This window comes from Canis lupus, chromosome 9, assembly GCF_048164855.1.
Source record: "Canis lupus baileyi chromosome 9, mCanLup2.hap1, whole genome shotgun sequence".
NCBI lineage: Eukaryota > Metazoa > Chordata > Mammalia > Carnivora > Canidae > Canis > Canis lupus.
The window spans coordinates 48,961,239-48,981,662 of NC_132846.1; the positions used below are offsets into that span (position 1 = coordinate 48,961,239).

At 49.4% G+C, this 20,424-nt stretch overlaps 1 protein-coding gene and 1 long non-coding RNA gene across 7 annotated transcripts; both read right to left on the reverse strand.

Annotated features, from left to right (window-relative positions):
• Positions 1-1,326: 1,326 nt before the first annotated feature.
• ABCD4 (ATP binding cassette subfamily D member 4) lies at positions 1,327-20,138 on the reverse strand. Of its 6 annotated transcripts, none has more exons than XM_072839321.1 (19): positions 19,808-20,138; positions 13,872-13,990; positions 13,601-13,728; positions 12,325-12,464; positions 10,662-10,778; positions 10,179-10,304; positions 9,528-9,578; positions 8,021-8,115; positions 7,640-7,761; positions 7,441-7,532; positions 7,182-7,271; positions 5,232-5,440; positions 4,960-5,051; positions 4,412-4,448; positions 3,989-4,038; positions 3,102-3,154; positions 2,745-2,821; positions 2,002-2,117; positions 1,327-1,824 (listed from the first exon to the last, which is right to left on the reverse strand). In XM_072839321.1, the coding sequence occupies exons 2-19, from the start codon at positions 13,903-13,905 to the stop codon at positions 1,756-1,758; spliced, it is 1,698 nt and encodes a 565-aa protein (XP_072695422.1). In that variant the 5' UTR covers positions 13,906-13,990; positions 19,808-20,138; the 3' UTR covers positions 1,327-1,755. The 6 variants fall into 6 exon arrangements, 5 of the variants coding, with proteins under 5 accessions (XP_072695422.1, XP_072695421.1, XP_072695423.1 ...); XM_072839320.1 differs by lacking the exon at positions 19,808-20,138 and adding an exon at positions 17,728-17,886; XR_012036900.1 differs by lacking the exon at positions 19,808-20,138 and adding an exon at positions 17,728-17,886 and having other exon boundaries at positions 1,791-1,824; positions 2,745-2,801.
• Positions 16,018-17,716, reverse strand: LOC140640241 (uncharacterized). The gene is made up of 2 exons (XR_012036901.1): positions 16,801-17,716; positions 16,018-16,592 (listed from the first exon to the last, which is right to left on the reverse strand). It is a non-coding gene; the product is annotated as an uncharacterized lncRNA (long non-coding RNA).
• Positions 20,139-20,424: the final 286 nt, after the last annotated feature.

Consider the following 20,424-nt stretch of genomic DNA (forward strand, 5'->3'; position numbering starts at 1 on the left):
AGTTCCCACTCTGGGTTTCTAACTTTTTTTTTTTTTTTTTTGGTTTCTAACTTTAAGAAAATTCTCAGGCAGCCCCAGTGGCGCAGCGGTTTGGCGCCGCCTGCAGCCTGGGGTGTGATCCTGGAGGCCTGGGATCGAGTCCCGCGTCGGGCTCCCTGCATGGAGCCTGCTTCTCCCTCTCCCTCTGTCTCTGCCTCTCTCTCTCTCTCTCTGTCTATGAATAAATAAAATCTTAAAAAAAAAAAAAAAAAAGGCAAGAAAATTCTCACTTGGGTGCCAATGTCTGACTCCCCTATGACATCTCTTACCCTCCCTCTATGCAAACAGAACAAGACTCAGGCTCAGAGTCTTTGCAGGCACAGTATCAAACTGCAATTTCATGACATTATTTACATTCATTTTTTTACAGTTACATTCTATTTATATCAAGTATAAATTTTTCCTTTAAAATCAGTTAGGTTATGGGGTAGCCCCGGTGGCGCAGCGGTTTAGCACCGCCTGCAGCCCAGGGCGTGATCCTGGAGACCCTGGATCGAGTCCTATGTCGGGCTCTCTGCATGGAGCCTGCTTCTCCCTCTGCCTGTGTCTCTGCCTCTCTCTCTGTCTCTATGAGTAAATAAATAAAATCTTAAAAAAAAAAAAAAAAGGAATTTCCTATTAAAAAAAAATCAGGTTAAAAAAAATAAAAATAAATAAAAATAAAATCAGTTAGGTTTGAAGACTGAACTGAGTTAATTTTAAAAATATTAAGTGGGCAGACCGGGTGGCTCAGCGGTTTAGTGCTGCCTTCAGCCCAGGGCCTGATCCTTGAGACCCAGGATCAAGTCTCACGTCAGGTTCCCTGCATGGAGCCTGCTTCTCCCCCTGCCTGTGTCTCTCTCTCTGTCTCTCATGAATAAATAAATAAAATCTTAAAAAAATAATAATAATAAATATTAAGTAATTCACAGTATAAGAAGTACAGAGATCTGACAAAAATCATGAATGTACTACTCTGACAACTCAACTCTGGGGAACACTATTCTAGAATAAGGGCTTTGGGTTCAATCTTTTTCCATCTCAAGTTTTCATGCTTCCTGGATTTTGTCTGTTCCCTTTGGTTGTTGCTATTCCCTAACAAAGATTATTTTTGAAAAATCTCTAACCTTATTTTAGCTGGCTGAAGGGAAAAATTTATTTTTACCTTGGTTAGGACAAGAAAAACAGAAGGGCCTGGAGGTTAGTGAGAGAGTGCTACTCCCTTCCCCCTAGGCTCCTAAACAAATGTCTGGGGATTCATTGTAAAAGGTCACCTTAAAGTGGAGAAGAAAAGGAAAGGGAGAAAACTGCAATCTTTAATAAATGTTTATCTTTTCTTTTTTAAAAAAAAATTATAAAATTTAAATAGTTGATTAAAGGTAAAAATATATTGTTACAAAATTTAACAGATTTAAATGATTTCTGGATCTCTTGACTTTAAGCCCAATATCCTCTCTCCATTTGATCCTACATTTGTCATAGATCCCACTTTCAGGTTTTTCTTTAGCAAGTGCAGGGAGCTCTGGCGGAGGTAGCAGGAGGTGCCCTGGCAGGACCAGGTGGCCATCCCCCCAACTGTGCCCCCCCTATTGCCAGCACTCTCCAAACAGGGCATGTGAGGCGGGTCAGGGGTCTCCCGTGCCCTGCAGGCCCCTTTTCTCGCCCCTTGTCTCTCTGGGGGAGTGCCAATCTGCCCTGAGCTTGGCACCTTCCCAGCAGCCAGCCCCACACATGGCTTCACTCCACTTTGATTCTGCTCAGTTCCCATCTTCCTTCTCCGTAGAGTTTCAGAACCAAGGAGTGAAACTGCAAGAGACCAGCATGACACAGAGATCAGGCTGCCTTGGCCACAACAACAGGAGGCCATCCATCCCCTGCGCTCTCTGCCACCCATATCCCCTATCTGGAAGGGCCCTTGGCCCTGGTCAGGCCCCACCGTTGGGCTCTTCCTCCTCCTGAGACCACCTGTATGAGCTTGGGTACCTTCTCAAGGCTATGTCGATGTCCCACACTGATGAAAGTCATGCCCAGCTGCTGCCCAATGCGGTAGAGCTCACTCTCTACCTCCTCGGTCAGGGCACTGGTGGCTTCATCAAGCACTGAGGGAAGAATCCAGGGGGAAGAGATGGAGTTCTGCCTCTGACCCACCTCTATTCCTCCTCCAAATCACACTCACCTCTGGCTGGTACCCAGCTGGTACTCAAGCTGCTCTTAGGAGACCCCTGCCGTCGAAAGAGCATGGGCCAAATGAGCAGGGGGCTAGGCTTCACCCAGGAAGCCTTCTACAAGCAGTAGGACAAAATCCCCCAGCTGCCTACAGTAAGCGCAGTACTGCCTAGAACCGCTCACAGCAGGGATTCTCACCTCCCCCAAGGATGTCAGCCCCTGAAGAAGTTCACACCTGCCATTTCTCTGCCAGGCAGACTGGGGGTGTTGCCCACTTATGAATGGCAGAGCCTGAGGCACATAAAATCACAAGGTTTCAAGGCTGGCTCCGGCTGCTGCAATGGTGATGCTTATGGACTGGTGTGTAACACATCCAGAGCTGCTCTGAGGATGCCAACCTTGCTGCCGCGTGGGCAGAGCCCTGCCATCCTCTCCTGCAGGGACAGAGATGTCCAGCCATGCACAGCGGTGCTCTCCTACCCATCTGAACACCTCCCCAGTTATACATGAACACACACACGCGCCCTTGTGAGCACACAGTACCTGGCATGCACACTCACCTGCATACTTTGGCTGTAGGTAGAAAAGCCGGGCAAAGGAGAGCCTCTGCATCTCTCCTGGGGACAGAACATCATACCTGAGGAACGGGAGTAAGAGGACTGCTAGACGAGGCTATAGCTTGGCTTTTGTATAGAATGTGTCTAAGCAAGAAGAGGTTCTTGTGGCAGGGAGGCTGGCCCCAGGACAGATGGACATCACCCTCCTCTTTCAACCACTGTCTAGACCTGCTGCCCACATGAGATGAGGCCAAAACATTGCTCCTGAGGGCATGAACATGTCCCTGATGAGCAGCAAATACCTGGAACCCACTGTCTTTCGGGAGAACTGGCTCTGGAGCACCCCGACTCCCTTCTTACCAGTTCCAATCGACTTGCTGGTCCAGACCCTCTGTCCTTGTCACCAAACTGGACTGTAACACACCCAAAAGGAATGCTGTCCGTGAGAGGGCCCATCCCTGCTTCCTGGCATCCCATCACACACATCTCTGAGACAGAGCTACACCCCTGTGGTGCACTAGCAATCCTCCTCAGGCAGAGAGGAACAGCCCATCAACTACATTGTTTACATTTGCTGGGGCATGATGACAAGGAAAAGCAGACTGACTTAGTTTTATTGTCATTTTAAAATTAGATTCGGGGGGATCCCTGGGTGGCTCAGTGGTTTGGCGCCTGCCTTTGGCCCAGGGCGCAATCCTGGAGTCCCGGGATCAGGTCCCACATCAGGCTCCTGGCATGGAGCCTGCTTCTCCCTCTGTCTGTGTCTCTGCCTCTCTCTCTCTCTCTCTGTCTCTATCATGAATAAATAAATTTAAAAAAAAAACTTAAAAATAATAATAAAATAAAATTCAATTCAGGGCAGCCCAGGTGGCTCAGCGGTTTAGCGCCACCTTCAGCCCAGGGTGTGATCCTGGAGACCCAGGATCAAGTCCCACATGGGATTTCCTGCATGGAGCCTGCTTCTCCCTCTGCCTGTGTCTCTGCCTCTCTCTCTCTCTCTCTGGGTGTGTCTCTCATTAATACATAAATAAAGTCTTTTAAAATAAAATAAAATTCGATTCAGAGAATGTACCCCCTTGTTGCCTGTAGCTGGCCAACTGCTGCCATCACTTTATACCCCCACTCCCACCGTCCAGGCTCATACTTCTAGTCTGGGGCCCAGGGCAGTATGCCAGCTCTGCTGGACCAGCACTCGCGGTCAGGGCTACCAGGTGAGCTCGGACCTCAGGGACCCTGCCTGTACTCACCAGGCCTGCCAACTCCAAAAACCTCAGGATCCTCTCATCATCAGTAGAACCTGCAAAACAGAGAAGCCTTCCTCAAGAAGTCATCTCCTTCTGGGTACCCAGAATAGATGGGGTACATAATGCAAGGGGGCAGGGGTGGGGGCGCCAGAATCAGGGCTAAGGCTCTGCAGTGACAGGGTCATAGCACTTAATACATAAGGGCCAGGCAAAGGAAGTAACCCTTCCCTTCCTCCAATGGGTGTCTCTCCTCAAGGAGGGGAAGACAGAACAAGATGAGGTCAGGGTACAGACCCCAAAATCATAAGCACTTGAAGGAGGAGAAAAAAACGGACCTCAAACTAGCGGCCTTGCTGGAGCCTCTGCCAAAAGGCAGAGCAGGGGCAATTTAGTTGGGAGGACATGCCCCAAGGAGGCCCAGCTCACCTGAGTCCGGGTAGATCTCCTTCAGGGGATATATCACCTGATAAAACAAAACCACATAGGCCTAAGGTGAGGGCAGAGAACTGGTGCTGTACACAGCCTAACCTTCCTCAGAAACAGCCCCAGGAACTGCCAGAGGCCAGGGTCCTCTCCCCCTGATGACGGTAAGGAACACCCTAGCCAAGGGTCCAGTGGGAGAGGCTGGGCCAGCAGACAGTGAGACAGGGTCACTGCAACCTTTGGATGTGTGGCTGCAGAGAAAGGGTCTGGGAGACTCCTAAGGACCTGGCCGCCAGAATCCAACCTTGGTGTTGAACAAACGTATGTGGTATTTGGTTTTGGCCTCCACAGGTTAACCCTGCCCCCAGGAGCTGCTCTAACTACATGGCCCAATCCATGGATGTGAATAAAATGTTCTTAGAGCCAGGGAGTTCCTGAGCAGGGAGAGCTTTATTACCTCACCTTCGGCCTCGTAACTCTCTAGAGCTGAGACCTGTCATATTGCCAGAGGTCTCAGTTACGGTAGAGGCAGGAGGGGGCCCCAGGCTGACCTGCTCCCGCAGGGTCCCATCAGTGAAGAATGGTTTTTGTGGCAGGAACAGCACCCCATGGGGTCCAAAGTCCGTCAGCATCTGCACTGAGCCTGTAAAGCCCACAGAAACCTCTATTTTGAGATCTCCCAGAGAAAGGAAATGCCTTTCATTTCCTTTCCCTGACAAAAATGCCTGGATTTTTACAGATGCACATACACACACACGTACAATCACACACATGCACACCACCGGGCCACACCGGCTCAGAGGCAGGGAGGGCCGATTCTCACCCTGTGTGCTTGCCCAGAGGCCACCTAGAACCCTGAGCAAGGAGCTCTTGCCGGTGCCTGTGTTGCCCGTGATGAGCAGGCTCTGCCCCTCAGAGATCTTCAGGCTCAGATCCTTGATTAAGGGCTTGTGAGAGGAGGGGGCACAGACGGAGACCCGCTCGAGGAGAAAAGCTGTGTCTGCTGGCTCTGCGGCTGGCCACCCTGGGGCCCTGTGTTCAGAAGATGAGGGGAGTGTGGGGAAGATAAGTGGTGTCAGTGCTGCCAAGGGGCAGGGTCTTCTCCTTGGGGGCCTCACCTCTGGACAAGGGGTTGTTATGGGCTTAACTGTGTCTTCAAAACAGCAGGCAAGTCTCAACCCCTAGTGCCTCAGAATGTAACTGCATGTGAAGAGGAGGTATTTAAAGAAATGATTACATTCAAATGAGGCCATTAGGGTAGAGCTCTAATCCAATACAGCTGATGGCCTTTTAAGAGGAGGGAGACACACCAGGGACGCTCGCGCACAGAGAAAAGGCCAGGAAAGGACATAGCGAGAAGATGGCCATCTGCAAGCCAAGGAGAGAGGCCTCAGGAGAAACCAACCCAGCCAACACCCTGATCTTGGACTTCCAACCTCCAGAACTGTGACAAAATAAATATCTGTTGTATAAGCCACCCGGTCTGTGGTATTTTGCTGTGGCAGCCCAGGCACACTAACACAGAGGTAGGGCTGTGCGGTAGGTAGGGCTGTGCGAAGCCCCATCGTAACTGATCTTAATCACCTAGAGATCACAAATATTCTCCCTACTTCGCAGATGAGGAAACCAAGTCTGGCAGCTAAGTAACTCACTCGGTGTCACGGAGCTGAAGCTGTCTAACTTAAAAACTAGTGGGTTTGCACAGCGCGTTGACCAGCAGGTATAGCAGGATGGGCGTGGTGGTTGTAAAAGGACCTGGAGTTCCTGGCTCTGCACAGATGCCCCTCTCCCCCAGAGAACAGAGCCTCTGGTCTCCTGTGGTCTCCTTACCATCTCCCCAGGCCCAGGCCCAGAGTGGCATAAAGCCTGAATTCTAAACAGGGACAACAGTTAAGGCTTTAGTCCTTAAGGAGAGAGCTGTGTGTAGCCCTGGACCTCAGGCTGTTTCCATTTTCAAAAGCTTACTCTGTGGCCACTGTCCAAGCACTTTCCATGGACTATGGTATCTAATCCTCACAACCACCCTGAGAGGAAGGTTCCATTACTGTTCCTCTCACAGAGATGAAGAAAGTGAGACACAGAACAGTTGGGTAATTAGCCCAAGAAAGCGAGGACACGGGCAGCCCAGGTGGCTCAGTAGTTTAGCGCTGCCTTCAGCCCAGGGCGTAATCCTGAAGTCCCAGGATCGAGTCCCACGTCGGGCTCCCTGCATGGAGGCTGCTTCTCCCTCTGCCTGTGTCTCTGCCTCTCTCTGTGTGTGTCTCTCATGAATAAATAAATAAAATCTTAAAAAAAAAAAAAAGAAAAGAAAAGCGAGGACATGAAACAAATCCTCAGTGCACAGAAAGGTCAGAAACATCAGAGTGCATGCAATGAGACATGGGTAAAGACACATGTGGGTGTGAGCCAGGCCGGGGAAGGAGAGAGCTGGCATACCCCAAGGCGAGGGGCAGGTGGCAGGGCTCAGTGGGAGATACCACTCAGATTTGTTTTCTCATCTCGGGTCCAGGCAGGTGTGTGCACTGTGCTTCCAGCAGCTGGGGGAAGGTGTAAATGACCACAACAGGTGCCAGATGCTGGAACAGATGCTGGAACAGTACCGCTGCCTATGAATACCTGTAACGTGCCTGGCACTAGGCAGGCAGCTCTGGCATCTGCTCCACAAAACTCTGCTGCCCAGCTGGAAAGGGCACGGCTCCAAGGCAAACCCAAGCTGAGGGCACCCAGAGTTGCCTCCACCACCACCGCACTGCCCTGCCAGCCTGGCACCCACCTGTCCATGTTCCACTCACTCTCATCCAGGATCTCGCCACCCCGTAACTTCAGGGACATGTCCAGCAGGGTCTCCTGGAGTTCCCCAATCCTAGGCAAAAAGTGAAAACCTGAGTTTTCGGGGCGGGGCGGGACAGGCAAACATGTTACTCCTTCTCACACCCACTAGCATATGGTTTCCCTCTTTCTTTTTTCATTCAGTTACTTCTCACGGCACATGCTTTCCTCAGGACCTGGAGAGGGGCCGGACACAGCCTTACCTGTGTGTGTAACCAGCCACATCTGAGAGTGTGCTGGAGAGATCGATGAGCCGGGTGAAGCAGCTGATGAGGTAAATGCACACAAAGGCATTCTGCACAGGACAGTGAACAGTGAGCGTAGGCCCTGGCTCCAAGGCCCTGGGCGCCAGGCCAAACGGCAGAGGGGAGGGCCTGAAGGGTCACCAGAAGGGATCCTCACCTTGCTGACCAGAGTGCTAAGCTCTGTGGGGCTCAGGTCTCCATAGACACCACTGAAAATAGGGATGGCGATCACAACGTAACTCAGGATGCTGCCCAGATAGTCAAACGTGTTGACCCCAACTGCAGAGGACAAAAACACCCAGGGTAAGAGACCCAGGGACCATCCTCATGCTCTGAGGGAAGAGGAAGCCAAGGAGGACCAAGCTATTCCCTGGATCCTCGTTCTCCCAAAGATGCTCATGGCAAAGGCAGTGGCTCCCTCTGCTTAATTCCTTCACCACAGCTAACAGTAGTGCAGAGAGACAGCAGGGAGGTGTGCGAAGGGAAGTGGACTACCCCGCTCCTGTGGCTTCTGCCTCCCAGGGCTCCCTCTACCTACTGTACAGCCAGAGCTCCTTGGACATCAGCTCCCTCTGGGTCTGAAGGAGTCTCTGCAGCCTGCGATCTGTCCTTGTGTGCTCCACGTGCCCAGCTCTGAAGAGAAAGGCTGGGATGTGGACAGGGCCTAGAAAGCCTCAGCCGGACTGGGGGACACTCCATCCCTCATTACACTCTCCTTTAGGGACCAAGCTCATGCAAATGGTCTTCATCTCAGACCCTTTCTGAAACTAGCATCCATTCACTGCTTCATTTACTCAGCAGTATTGTCTGGGGAAAGAACATGAACTCTAGATTGGGTAGACCTGGTTCAAATCCTGGCTCTGGCCAATTACTAGCTGGGTGATACTGAGATGTTACTTAAGCCTCAGGGTCTCAGTGTCTTCTGTAAAATGGGGCTAGTAATACCCACAAAATAAGTTAGAGTGAAAATTTCTAGATAGAAAGCATCAGGCTGAAGACGGGCCCTCAATAAATAGCACGTGTTATTAACAACTATACACGGAGCAGCTGCTATGTGGTAGGCTCTATGCCAGTCAGCCAGTGAGATAAACAGGTGGATAAAATAGTCCCTGCCCTTGATCTCCCAGTTTAGGTGGGCAGGCAGACGCACTGCATTTTTCACCTGCCATAGAAAGTGTTAGAGGGACAGAGAAGCCACGGAAGAAGCCATCCAGAGCTGCAAGAACCAACCTGCTTTCCCCAGAGCCCAGAACTTCGCCAGAGGCTGCAGAACCCCAAAGCCACTTAGCGCAGCCCCGGCTCTGTCATCACACAACCAAACCCCACCTCATAGATTCCTGGTATCCTTGGCGCCCCCAAGTGGCAGCAGCTGCAAAATGCAGCAGACATACAAGCGCAAAGGTCCCAGGGCTATTAGACCCAGGTGATCTAAGAACAGCTTCCAACTAACTTCAACACACGCTTGTGGGGCCTGAGCTATTTTTCTGGGGCCAATGATTCCAGAGGTCTCAAAGAAGGAAGGGTGCAGGGACCTGCCCTGACCTTGAGGGAAGGAATGAGATTTCACAATGCTGCTGTCAAGAGATCAGATATTTGTTCTACTTGGACAGTGTTTGTGGGGAGCAGGTCTCCCGATCTCCTGAGACTTCCTTTCCCTCCTATCCTACAGAGACAAAAGATCAGTTTTTGAGACTCTGATCAGCCAACAGGCACTGGCAGAAAGCCATTTTACAGATGGAAAAACAGGCAGAGGCAATGCCTTATAGTCATCACCAAGACAGGAAGCATTCACTTGTTTCATTCTTGGAACAAATTTAGGCCCCATGCTGAGCCACTGGAACAACCAGCTTCAGAAGCAAATACCTGGACCTAAGGATGAGGCAGAGACAGTGAGAGACATGGGGAGAGGGTCATAGCCAAGTGTAAGGACGCTCAGCTCCTGGGTTCGGCGGTGGTGGGAGAGCCACACGATTCACCTTTCCTTTTCTGCCATCTCCACCATCACCTCTGATGAGACCAAAGGAAACTCTCCCCACCTGACTCACCTGAAAAAAGCAGCAGATTCAGCATTCACCCGGATTTGCATGTGCTTGAACCTGGGCAGACCAAAGGGAAATGTGTCCTGACAACGGGCAGTATTGGTCCCCAAGGAAGCAGACCTCCAAAGAGGAACCTGGTTCCACCTTGAAACTGGCTGCCTCAGCCCAGCCCCTCCTTAAGCTGTCACAGGCTGGGAATCCCAGGGCCTGGGTGGGGTGGGAGGAACTCTGCAGACAGGGCAACCCCTCACCTCCCTAGAGGACAGGTGCATCCCTGCCCGTGCCACCTCCTCCCGGGGCCCAACCTGAAGGAGGTCAAGAAGCACAGCACAGGGGCTTGATCTATTGGCTGAGCCAAAATGGGGAGGTTGGAACAGAAACACACAGAAGGCCAAGGGATGATGCTGGCCAACCAGACACAGGTCTCGGTGCTGCTCAGCTATAATCTCAGTAATGCCCCTCACAGTCCCCTCTGAGGGCAGTACAACCATCCCCATTTCAGAGATGGAAAAACTGAAGTTAGGGAGGTTCAAGACTCACCCAAGAGCACAAGGCTAGTAACTAGCACAGGCTGCGATTCAAAGAGGCTGTCTTACTCCCGATCCCATTCCTTAACCATTACGCTCAGCCCAGAAACCTCAAGCAAGAGAGACACACCTGAAATCCCCCTCCAGCTTCTCCTGCTGCACCAGCTTTGCCACGATGGGCCCCATCAACGTTTTGTTCACCAGGGTTCCCAGGATGAAATACCCAAAGATGCTCATAGGCCCGAGCCAGCCTGTGCTGGAAGGCAGAGAGAGGGAGGGTCGGGGGTGTCACATATTCCCGCAGGCCTCAGACCGGCTTCTTGCTCACTTTCAAGTAGCCCTCATCCAATTTCAGCCAGCAGTCCTGTGGGACCTCTACTCCTGTGTGGGGGCATCTGATACCCAGTCTAGGTTGTCAGAGTACCAGGACCCCTGACACTGAAATGCTACATGTCCAAAGGGAGGGTAGGGGCCTGAGCACAGGACACAGGAAGCCTTCCTAGGCTGCAGGTGGGAGGGAGGGAAGACCAGCCTCTTCTGGACCCTGACCTGGGGAGCGCGTTTGAGTGAGGGACCTCGGGGGAAACAGCTGGCCAGGGAGGAGAAGCTTCACCTTTGGAAGCACTGGTAGGTGTAGTAGATGAGGGTGAAGGGGGAGATGATCAGCTTGCTGGCCATGCTGCTGAGCTGCCGGCAGAACCGTTCCACATCCTGGCTGATGCGCTGGTCCCTGGAGCCAAGAACACAGAGTCTTCCAGCACTGTTAGCCACAATCCAGGGGGAAGATGGACCCAGACAAGCACTGGTTTTGCTAGAGGAACTAAGATCCTTTAAGGGCCTTTAAATAGGGTTCTGAAGGGCAGCCCGGGTGGCTCAGCAGTTTAGCACCGCCTTCAGCCCAGGGTGTGATCCTGGAGACCCGGGATCGAGTCTTGTGTCGGGCTCCCTGCATGAACCCTGCTTCTCCCTCTGCCTGTGTCTCTGCCTCTCTCTGTGTCTCTCATGAATAAATAAATAAAATCTTAAAGAAAAAAATAAATAGGGTTCTGAAGAATTGCTTCACAGGGTACCTCAGTTTACCCCTCAGGAATAGTAGCAAACAAAGGGCCAGTACTCAGGAGTCCTGAGCCGGTTCTGAGTAGCACCAGAGAAAGACCTGAGGGTAAATGAGCTGAGTTTCTGGATGAGCAGGAAAGTTAGCCCCTCTATCTGGCTCCTCCAATCTCTTCTGTGAGCCTGAGCCTGCCCCTATTTTAGCTATCTGGCTGCAGAAGCTTCATATGGGTTGAGTTATGGAGAAGCCTAGAAGAGAAAGATAAGAGGCAACAGGAATCACAAGAATCTCTGCTGCAAAGCTCAGCTTTGGCTGATGAAAGGTCACCCCAGGCAACAAAGTGCCTGGGGTTGGTGACTGGAGAGGGAATGAGCATGAGGAGAGAACTCCTATGGCCCACTGCACCACCAGGGCCACACTGACTCCCATTTCCACTGAGACATGACCTTGGACAAGTCACTTGCATTCTCTGGGCCTTTTTCCTCGCCTGGAAAGTAATAAGTGCTCACATTGGAACACTTGCTACATGCCAGGCGCTGCATATTATGTATTGCATGAATCTCCTTTGAGATATTCTTGAAATAGGAACTCTCCTCCCAAAAAAAAAAAAAAAAAAGAAAAAAAGGAACTCTCCTCCCCATTTTCCAGAAAGGGAACCTGAGGCTCAGGGACAGAATGAAGCAGAATGAAGATCTGAATTTTTTTTTTTTTTTTAAATATTTTCTAGTTTTCACTGATTTCTTTTTTTTTGATCAAGGCATTATTTAGAAGCTTATTTTTTTAATCTCCATACACATGGGGTTTTTCTTTTTTTTTTAATTTTTTTTTATTTATTTATGATAGTCACACAGAGAGAGAGAGAGAGAGGCAGAGACATAGGCAGAGGGAGAAGCAGGCTCCATGCACCAGGAGCCTGACGTGGGATTTGATCCCGGGTCTCCAGGATCCCGCCCTGGGCCAAAGGCAGGCGCTAAACCGCTGTGCCACCCAGGGATCCCCGACAAAATGGACAAAAGGGAACCGCTCCTAGTACTCAGTTCCCTATTCTCAGCCCTACAGCTGTTCCAGGGCTCCTCCACAGGCTCCCCTTGCCATAGGGTGCTGATTAATGTTTGCAGGTAACTGCAGAGGGACTCCAGGGGCCTGCCTCAGGGACTCTCCGGGGTTAAGCCGGACCAAGAGGACCCCGCAGAGGGCAGGGGGACTGAAAGGGGGCGCCTACGGGTTATCGACGTCATCCCGCAGCACGTTGAGGGTGTAGTACACGCGGCCCTGGAAGTAGAGGTGGTGAAGGTGCTCGGTGAGGTCCTTTCTCCAGCTCACATACAGCAGGTTGCAGGTGAACTGGTCAAAGCTCTTCAGCTGTGCAATGGGGGAAGCAAGAGGCAGTGAGGGAGAGCGAGAGATGGCTTACTGCAGGTCTCAGCGAGGAGCTCAGCGCTGGCAGAAAGCCTCTGCTGACCGGTCCCAGCCCACTCTGATTATTCTCCATCCACTCAGCACTTCCACTGGCTTAAAGTGTCAAGTCAGGGGATTCTTTCCTCTTATGCTCATTCCTCCACCATGGGCTGAGGGGCTTGCCAAAGCTAAGGCCCTCTGGCCTCTTTATATTGTACTGTCTTATTCTGAGAGCAGGTGACCTTCTGGAGACTGGGGATGGCATCTTCTATGCCATTTATGTTCTTACTTTTGTTTCCCCAAACTTGGAACAGGGTTCTGTATGCGTGCTTAATGCCAGAAGACCCATCAAAAGCGCCCAAGGGTGATGAGGAGGGGCTTCCTGAAGGAAACAGGTAGTACAGGCAGACAGAACATTAGGCGTGAGTCCTAGCAGAGGCCTGACTCTCATGGTTCACCACTGATGGAGCACCTGAATGCTAAGCCCAAGGCAAGGCAAGGACAATAAGCTCAGTGTGGCAAGGAAACAATTACCTGGGTGTGAGGAGTGCTACAGCAGAGGTTAACTCAGTATTAGTTCCACAGAGAAGAGGGCAGAGTTTGGTGGAGGAAACATGGAGAAAGTTGAGGACTTGAAGGAGGTGACAATAGCAGAACCTTGAACAGTGAGCAGGCATTGCCCAAGTGAAGAGGGGTGGGGAAGGAGGAGGCTGTGAGGGAAAGCAGCAGGTGCAGAGGCTGGGAGGGGTGCCATGGCACCAGGCTGAACCACGGCCTCAGCCCCACAGAGAAGCAATAGCCCCCTGGCTCACCCCAGTTTTCAAGTGCTTGGAGTTCCCTGAAGCAAGACTTCTGGAAATGGAAGGGACGAGATCATTTCTGCTGTATTCTGAATTAAACCACAACCTCATGGCCTAGCCCTGGGAGCTTGAAACATCCAAGGAATTGGGACCAAAAGAAAAATCAATGCCCTGTGCACAGTTCTGACCTCCAGTTCCCAGAAAAGGGAGGGAACATACTCCCATAGCTTGATTCCTGCTTCCTAGCATTCTGCTGACCCTAGGCTGGAGAGGAAGAGAAACACAGGGAGAAAACCTTACCATGGAGTTGAGAACGATGAGCATGACAGCCAGGAATGTCAGGGTTTTAAACCCATCCAAGTCTTTGTTTCCCAGGACCCCATAGTACTGACTGGGGATCAAGCCAACCTGGTATATCACCAGTTGTTCTGGGGTGGAGAGAGGGGCCAGAACTCAGTGATGAAGGGTCAGAAAGGCTTCCCCTTGAGTCCTTGCCTTATCAACTCCCCAGAGAGAAGGGACCCCCAAACCAAGGCTGCCCTCCCTCTGGAGCTTGGGATCACTCACTCACCCAGTAGGGCCACAAACAACAGGGTCAGGAACATCAAGGCATTCTGTGATGACCAAGAGGGAAACAAAACCTTCTGTATCTGCAGGAACCGCTGGAGAAATTGCAGATCTAACTTGGGCCTGAAGAAGAGATGTAAGAGAAGTCGAGAGAAACCTAAGAGGGCAGTTAAGCCTTAAGGAGCAGTTACCAAGTTTATCAACATTGTTCTGGGGAGGGGTCCATGCCATGGAGGAAGAATGGCTTATATGAATGCTGAAGGTAGTAGGCTGGAAACAGACCAGGGAGAGAAAAGAACTTCTTTAAGCTGGTAAATGCTATAAAAGGTTATTTACCAAAAATTTACAGCAAAAAACAAAAAAACCAAAACAAACATAGTTAATGAAGAAACTTTAGCCACATCCTCTTTATGGTCACAAACACAACAAGAAAGCCCATCAAGGATTTTAAGGTCCTGGCTAAATCAATAAAGGAAGAAAAATAAATGAAGCAAAAGAATTAAAAGGGAAGAGATTAAATTGTCTTTATTTGCAGATAATGTGATCATTTGTACAGCAAGCAGCAAATCAATAGACAAATGCTGGATATAAAACAAGCTCAGCTAGGAGCTGGGTGGCTCAGTCTGTTAAGCATCTGCCTCTGGCTCAGGTCATGATCCCAGGGTCCTGGGATTGAGCCCCACGTCAGGCTCCCCGCTGAGTAGGGAGCCTGCTTCTCCCTCTCCTTATGCCCCTCCTCCCTGCTCGTACCTGTCTCTAATAAATACATAAAATCTTAAAAAAAAAAAAAAAAGTTCAACTAGATACATGGTTAACATACAAATATCAATAGTGTTCTATACCAACAATAACCAACTGGAAAATACAAAGAAAATAAGATGTCACTTACAAAAGAAATGCTTTAAAACAACTATGAAACATGCAGGAATTAACTTTTAAAAATAACCTATAAGGGATCCCTGGGTGGTGCAGCGGTTTGGCGCCTGCCTTTGGCCTTTGGACCCGGGATCGGGTCCCACGTCGGGCTCCCTGCATGGAGCCTGCTTCTCCCTCTGCCTGTGTCTCTGCCTCTCTGTGTGACTATAATGAATAAATAAATAAAATATTTAAAAAATAAAAAATTTTAGGGATCCCTGGGTGGCGCAGGGGTTTGGCGCCTGCCTTTGGCCTGGGGCGCGTGGCCTGGGGCGCGATCCTGGAGACCCGGGATCGAGTCCCACGTCGGGCTCCCGGTGCATGGAGCCTGCTTCTCCCTCTGCCTGTGTCTCTGCCTCTCTCTCTCTCTCTCTCTCTGTGTGACTATCATAAATAAATAAAAAAAAAAAAAAAAAAAAACTTAAAAAAAAATAAAAATAAAAAATTTTAAAAAAGTATATCTTTTTTTTTCTTTTTTTAAATTGTTTTATTTTATTTATTTATGATAGTCACAGAGAGAGAGAGAGAGAGAGAGAGAGAGAGGCAGAGACATAGGCAGAGAGAGAAGCAGGCTCCATGCACCGGGAGCCTGACATGGGATTCAATCCTGTGTCTTCAGGATCGCGCCCTGGGCCAAAGGCAGGCGCTAAACCGCTGCGCCACCCAGGGATCCCTCTTTTTTTTTTTTTTTTTTAAAGTAGGCCCCATGTCCAGCATGGAGCCCAACATGGGGCTTGAACTCACAACCCTGAGATCAAGACCTGAGCTGAGAGCAATAGTCAGATGCTTAACCGACTGAGGCACCCATGTGCCCCACATATTTTTTTAGATTTTATTTTTAAGTAATCTCTATACCCAATGTGGGGTTCAAACTCACAATCCAAAGATCAAGAATTGCAGGCTCTACTGAGCCAGCCAAGTGCCCTAGTATAAAGACATCTTAGAAAAAAAATGAAAGCTCTATTATAGGATGTGAAAGAAGACTTAAATAGAGTTGGCATGACTTAACATTATAAAGACTTCATTTCAAACAAAAGTAGTCTATATAAATTTAATATAATACCAATCACAGAGCAGCCCAGGTGGCTCAACGGTTTAGCGCCACCTTCAGCCCAGGGTGTGATCCTGGAGACCCGGGATCAAGTCCTGCTCAGGCTCCCTGCATGGAGCCTGCTTCTCCCTCTGCCTGTTGTGTCTCTGCCTCTCTCTCTCTCTCTCTCTCTCTCTCTCTCTGTGTCTCTCATGAATAAATAAATAAAATCTTAAAAAAACAACAACCCAATCACAGCGGAACTTCTCTGAGGAACTTTATATGGAAATATATAAAGGCCCATAATAGCTAAGGGCAACTGTGAAGAATAGGAAAGGAAAAGGGAAAAAAAAAAAAAAAAAAAGGAAAGGAAAAGGAGACCCAAACCATCAGTTGTAAGATAATCAGGGGTGCCTGGGTGGCTCAGGTAGTTGGGCATCTGACTCTTGATTTCGGCTTAGGTCGTGATCTCAGGGTCGTGAGATCAAGCCTCATGTCAGCCTCTGCACTGAGTGTGAAGCCTGCTTAAGAGTTTCTCTCCCCAGGACACCTGGATGGCTCACCAGTTGAGCGTCTGCCCTTGGCTCAGAGTGTGATCCTGGGGTCCTGGGATTGAGTCCTGCATGGGCTCCTTGCATGGAGTCTGCTTCTCCCTCTGCCTGTGTCTCTGCCTCTCTCTCTTTCTGTGTCTCTCATGAATAAATAAAAAGAATCTTAAAGAAAAAATAAAAGATTCAAGGAAGGTATGTGCAGAGTGTAAAACCAACAAGAAATTAAAACCTAGAGGGATCCCTGGGTGGCGCAGCGGTTTAGCGCCTGCCTTTGGCCCAGGGCACGATCCTGGAGACCCGGGATCGAATCCCACGTCGGGCTCCCGGTGCATGGAGCCTGCTTCTCCCTCTGCCTGTGTCTCTGACTCTCTCTCTCTCTGTGTGACTATCATAAATAAATAAAAAATAAAAAATAAAAAAAAAAAAAAAAATAAAACCTAGAGCATGGGGGATCCCTGGGTGGCTCAGCAGTTTGGTTGGTGCCTGCCTTCGGCCCACGGGGTGAACCTGGAGACCTGGGATCGAGTCCCACGTCGGGCTCCCTGCGTGGAGCCTGCTTCTCCCTCTGCCTGTGTCTCTGCCTCTCTCTCTCTCTCTGTGTCTCATGAATAAATAAATAAAATTTTTAAAAATAAATAAATAAATAAATAAAGTACATAAGATATATGCAGCCCTCAGAAATAGAAACGAGGTTACTATTGAACGTATGATCTCAAAAACACAACGTTGAGCAAAAAGATTTTTTAAAAAGTCACAGCAGGGAAAAAAAAAAAAAAAAACAAGTCACAGCAGGGGATCCCTGGGTGGCTCAGCAGGTTTAGCACCGGCCTTTGGCCCAGGGCGTGATCCTAGAGTCACGGGATCGAGTCCCACATCAGGCTCCCTGCATGGAGCCTGCTTCTCCCTCTGCCTGTGTCTCTGCCTCTCTCTGTGTGTCTCTAATGAATAAATAAATAAAATATTTTTAAAAAAATAAAAAATTAAAAGTCACAGCAAAAACAAAACAAAACAAAACAAAACAAAAAACATAAAAATAAAAATCACAGCCTATGATCCTTCACAGGAATTCAAAACCTCTGTACCTTTCAAGGTAAGAGTTTTTCAATACACCAGCGGGTGTCTGAGTAAAGGGGGCGAAACGGGATTGAGAAAAAGGAACGAAGGGAGGAAGGTAATAAATTAAAACACAAAGAGGGGCCGTGCAGCGGACCGCAGTGTGTCAGGAGCTGAGGAGGACCAACCCAATCCCGAGCACCGAGGCTCTGAGCGACAGGATCCCGCACCCCGAGCGGGATCCTCCTTCGCGGGGGCCGGGGCTCTTCAAGCCACCCAGCCCAGCTCGCCTCCCCAGCCGCCCTGCTCACCTGGCGCCAGCCCTGGCCGCGGGCCCCCGGGCCGCCATGAGCCGGGTTCCACCCTCGGCGCGGGCCCCGCTAGCCCGGAGTCGGCCCCGGCAAAAAAGTCCAAAGACCACGCCTCCCGCCCAAGAGGGGCGGGGCCACGGCGACCACAGAGACGGGCGGATAGAGAGGACGGCGCCGGGAGACGCGGCCGCTCCCGGAAGCGACCCACGGAGGTCGAAAAGAACCAAAGAGGGCGGAGCGCCACATTCTGTCGACGCGGCGCCTGCAGCGCCCCCTGCTGGATCGGGGAGGTTTCCTTTTTGACCAGAATAGCTGCGGAACGGGACTGTTTAAAGTATTTTAGACTCGGATTTGTGTGTGTGTGTGTGTGTGTGTGTGTGTGTGTGGTTCACTGATTCCTTTATTTATTTAGGAGGTAGGGGGAGGGACACGGGACAGAGGAAATTACCTACAGAGAAAGAGTTGGGGAGGGTCTGCAGGGGCTGGGCTAGAAAGCAGTAACACTGATTCTACAGTTGAAAAGGAGTAGTGCACATTTGTTAAGTACCTCGTGGGAAAAAAAAAAGAAGTACCTGGTGGGAGTCTTGTAATAAAACCTACCTTATGAATAAGTACAGTGGAATACTACTTAGTACATTCATACGTGTTTCTACCATCTTAACATTTTTATATATACAGTATATGATCGGTTTTTATAAACGTACAGCTTGAAAGAGAGATCCTTCTTGTAATAGGTACAGCATGAAACATAAATCCAGCATGGGCCAGCCACATTCCAACTGAAGACCCAGAGTAAGCAAGGCCAACAGCCCAGCCCCCCGCCCCTGCTCAGCCCGGCAACCCGAACCCCCGAACCCGACCGTCCTGGCGAAGTGGAAGCCAGCGCCCCTCTGCACCTGTGGGGAATATAGATGTTTCGTATATTCTCCCAAAGAAGCCACAGTGATCTTCTTTCTTTCTTTTTTTTTTTTTAAGATTTTATTTATTTATTCATGAGAGACACACACACACAGAGAGAGAGACAGGCAGAGACACAGGCAGAGGGAGATGCCGGAGCCCCATGTGGGACCTGATCCCCAGACCTGGGATCAGGCCCTGGGGCCAAAGGCAGGCACTAAACCGCTGGGCCACCCAGGCTGCCCACCAACTGGATTTAAGTATGATCTCAACTATGAAAATATACATGTAAATACCTGCAAAGGAAAAAGGAATAACAAAATGCCATATATATCATATCATTCATTAATATATTAGCTCATATTTGTAAATTATCTACTAGATAATTTCCAACTGTTTAATCCAGGAGTGGGGATAGTGGGAAACCCGACAGAACACTAAAAATTTTTTAATTAATTCCTTAATAGCAAATATACTGTCAAATTTCTAATTGTCCCCAGCTGTGATTTTTTTTTTTTTTTAACAGTTAAAAAAATCAGGATCCAAGGGTGCCTGAATGGTAGTCGGTTAAGCCTTGGACTCTTGGTTTCAGCTCAAGTCATGATCTCAGGGTAGTGGGGCTCCGTGCTCAGCAGAGTCAGGTTAAGATTCTTTTCCTCTGCCTCTCCCTCTCCCTTTGTCCTTCAGCACTGTGCTCCGGCACTCTCTCAAGTAAGTAAAAGCTTAAAAAAAAAAAAAAAAATCAGGATCCAAATGAGGTCTACACATGGCAGTTGATTGAAGCATTTTTGGAGACTCTTTTACACTATAGGTTCCTCCTCCACCACCTAAGGCCAACCTCCTAACTGGTTTCCCCACTTAAATTCTTGTTCCTTCTCTAAACCAGTTCCTTCATAGCAGGAAGGAAATCTGCAAAAACAAAGGAGATCAACACCTCACTTAAACCTTTCAGTGCTTCAAAAGGCTCTAGGGCAAAAGAAAAAAAAAGTCTCTAGGGCCTTGGCCCCACCTACCACTCCAACTTCTTTAGGGGCCAGGAAACAATCCTGTTCCCCTCAACATTTCTGTTAATTTTTACTCTTCCTCCGGTCCCCAGCTTAATGTCTCTTCCCCAGAAGGTCCTCTCCTGACCACCCTCTCTAAAGACTCCATTATTCCCTCCCATAGCACTCCATTTTCTCACCTGATAGCACTTATTGAACATTGTTGTTATACTTTCATTCTGTGTTAACTTCATTAACGCCTCTCTCCACAGACTGTCCGCTCCATGAAGGCACCCACCATGTCTGTGTGTTCACCATGACTCTGTCTCCATTGTCCAAACACACTCAGGAAGGGCACAATAAATATTTGTTGAGCAAAGATGAGCTAGGCAACTTCACCAAACACAGGTCAGTGTCTCTGTTCATCCTCTTTTCAGCTAGGACAGAGCTTCCCCCTTTGTACCTACTGGACTCCTGGGCTACTTCCTCATTCTCCTACATAGACAAGGGGAGGACAAACTGGTTAAATAAAACAAAGGGAAGTAACTTGGCAATAACTACCAAATTTTAGATGATGCAGTGGTTTCACTTCCAGGCTTCTCTTAGAAAACTATTTACTCAAGAGCACAAAGGTTAATCACAGGAGTGTTTCTGCAGCATGGTACTTAATTGCGAAATCCCAGAAGCAACCAGAATGCATATCAAAGGAGGACTGGTTAGATAAAGTGTGACACAATCACTTTGTAGAATACACTTTGCAGCCCTTAACAGGAGAGCCCTGTCATCACCAAGATGGTTTAAGAGCATGGACTTCAGA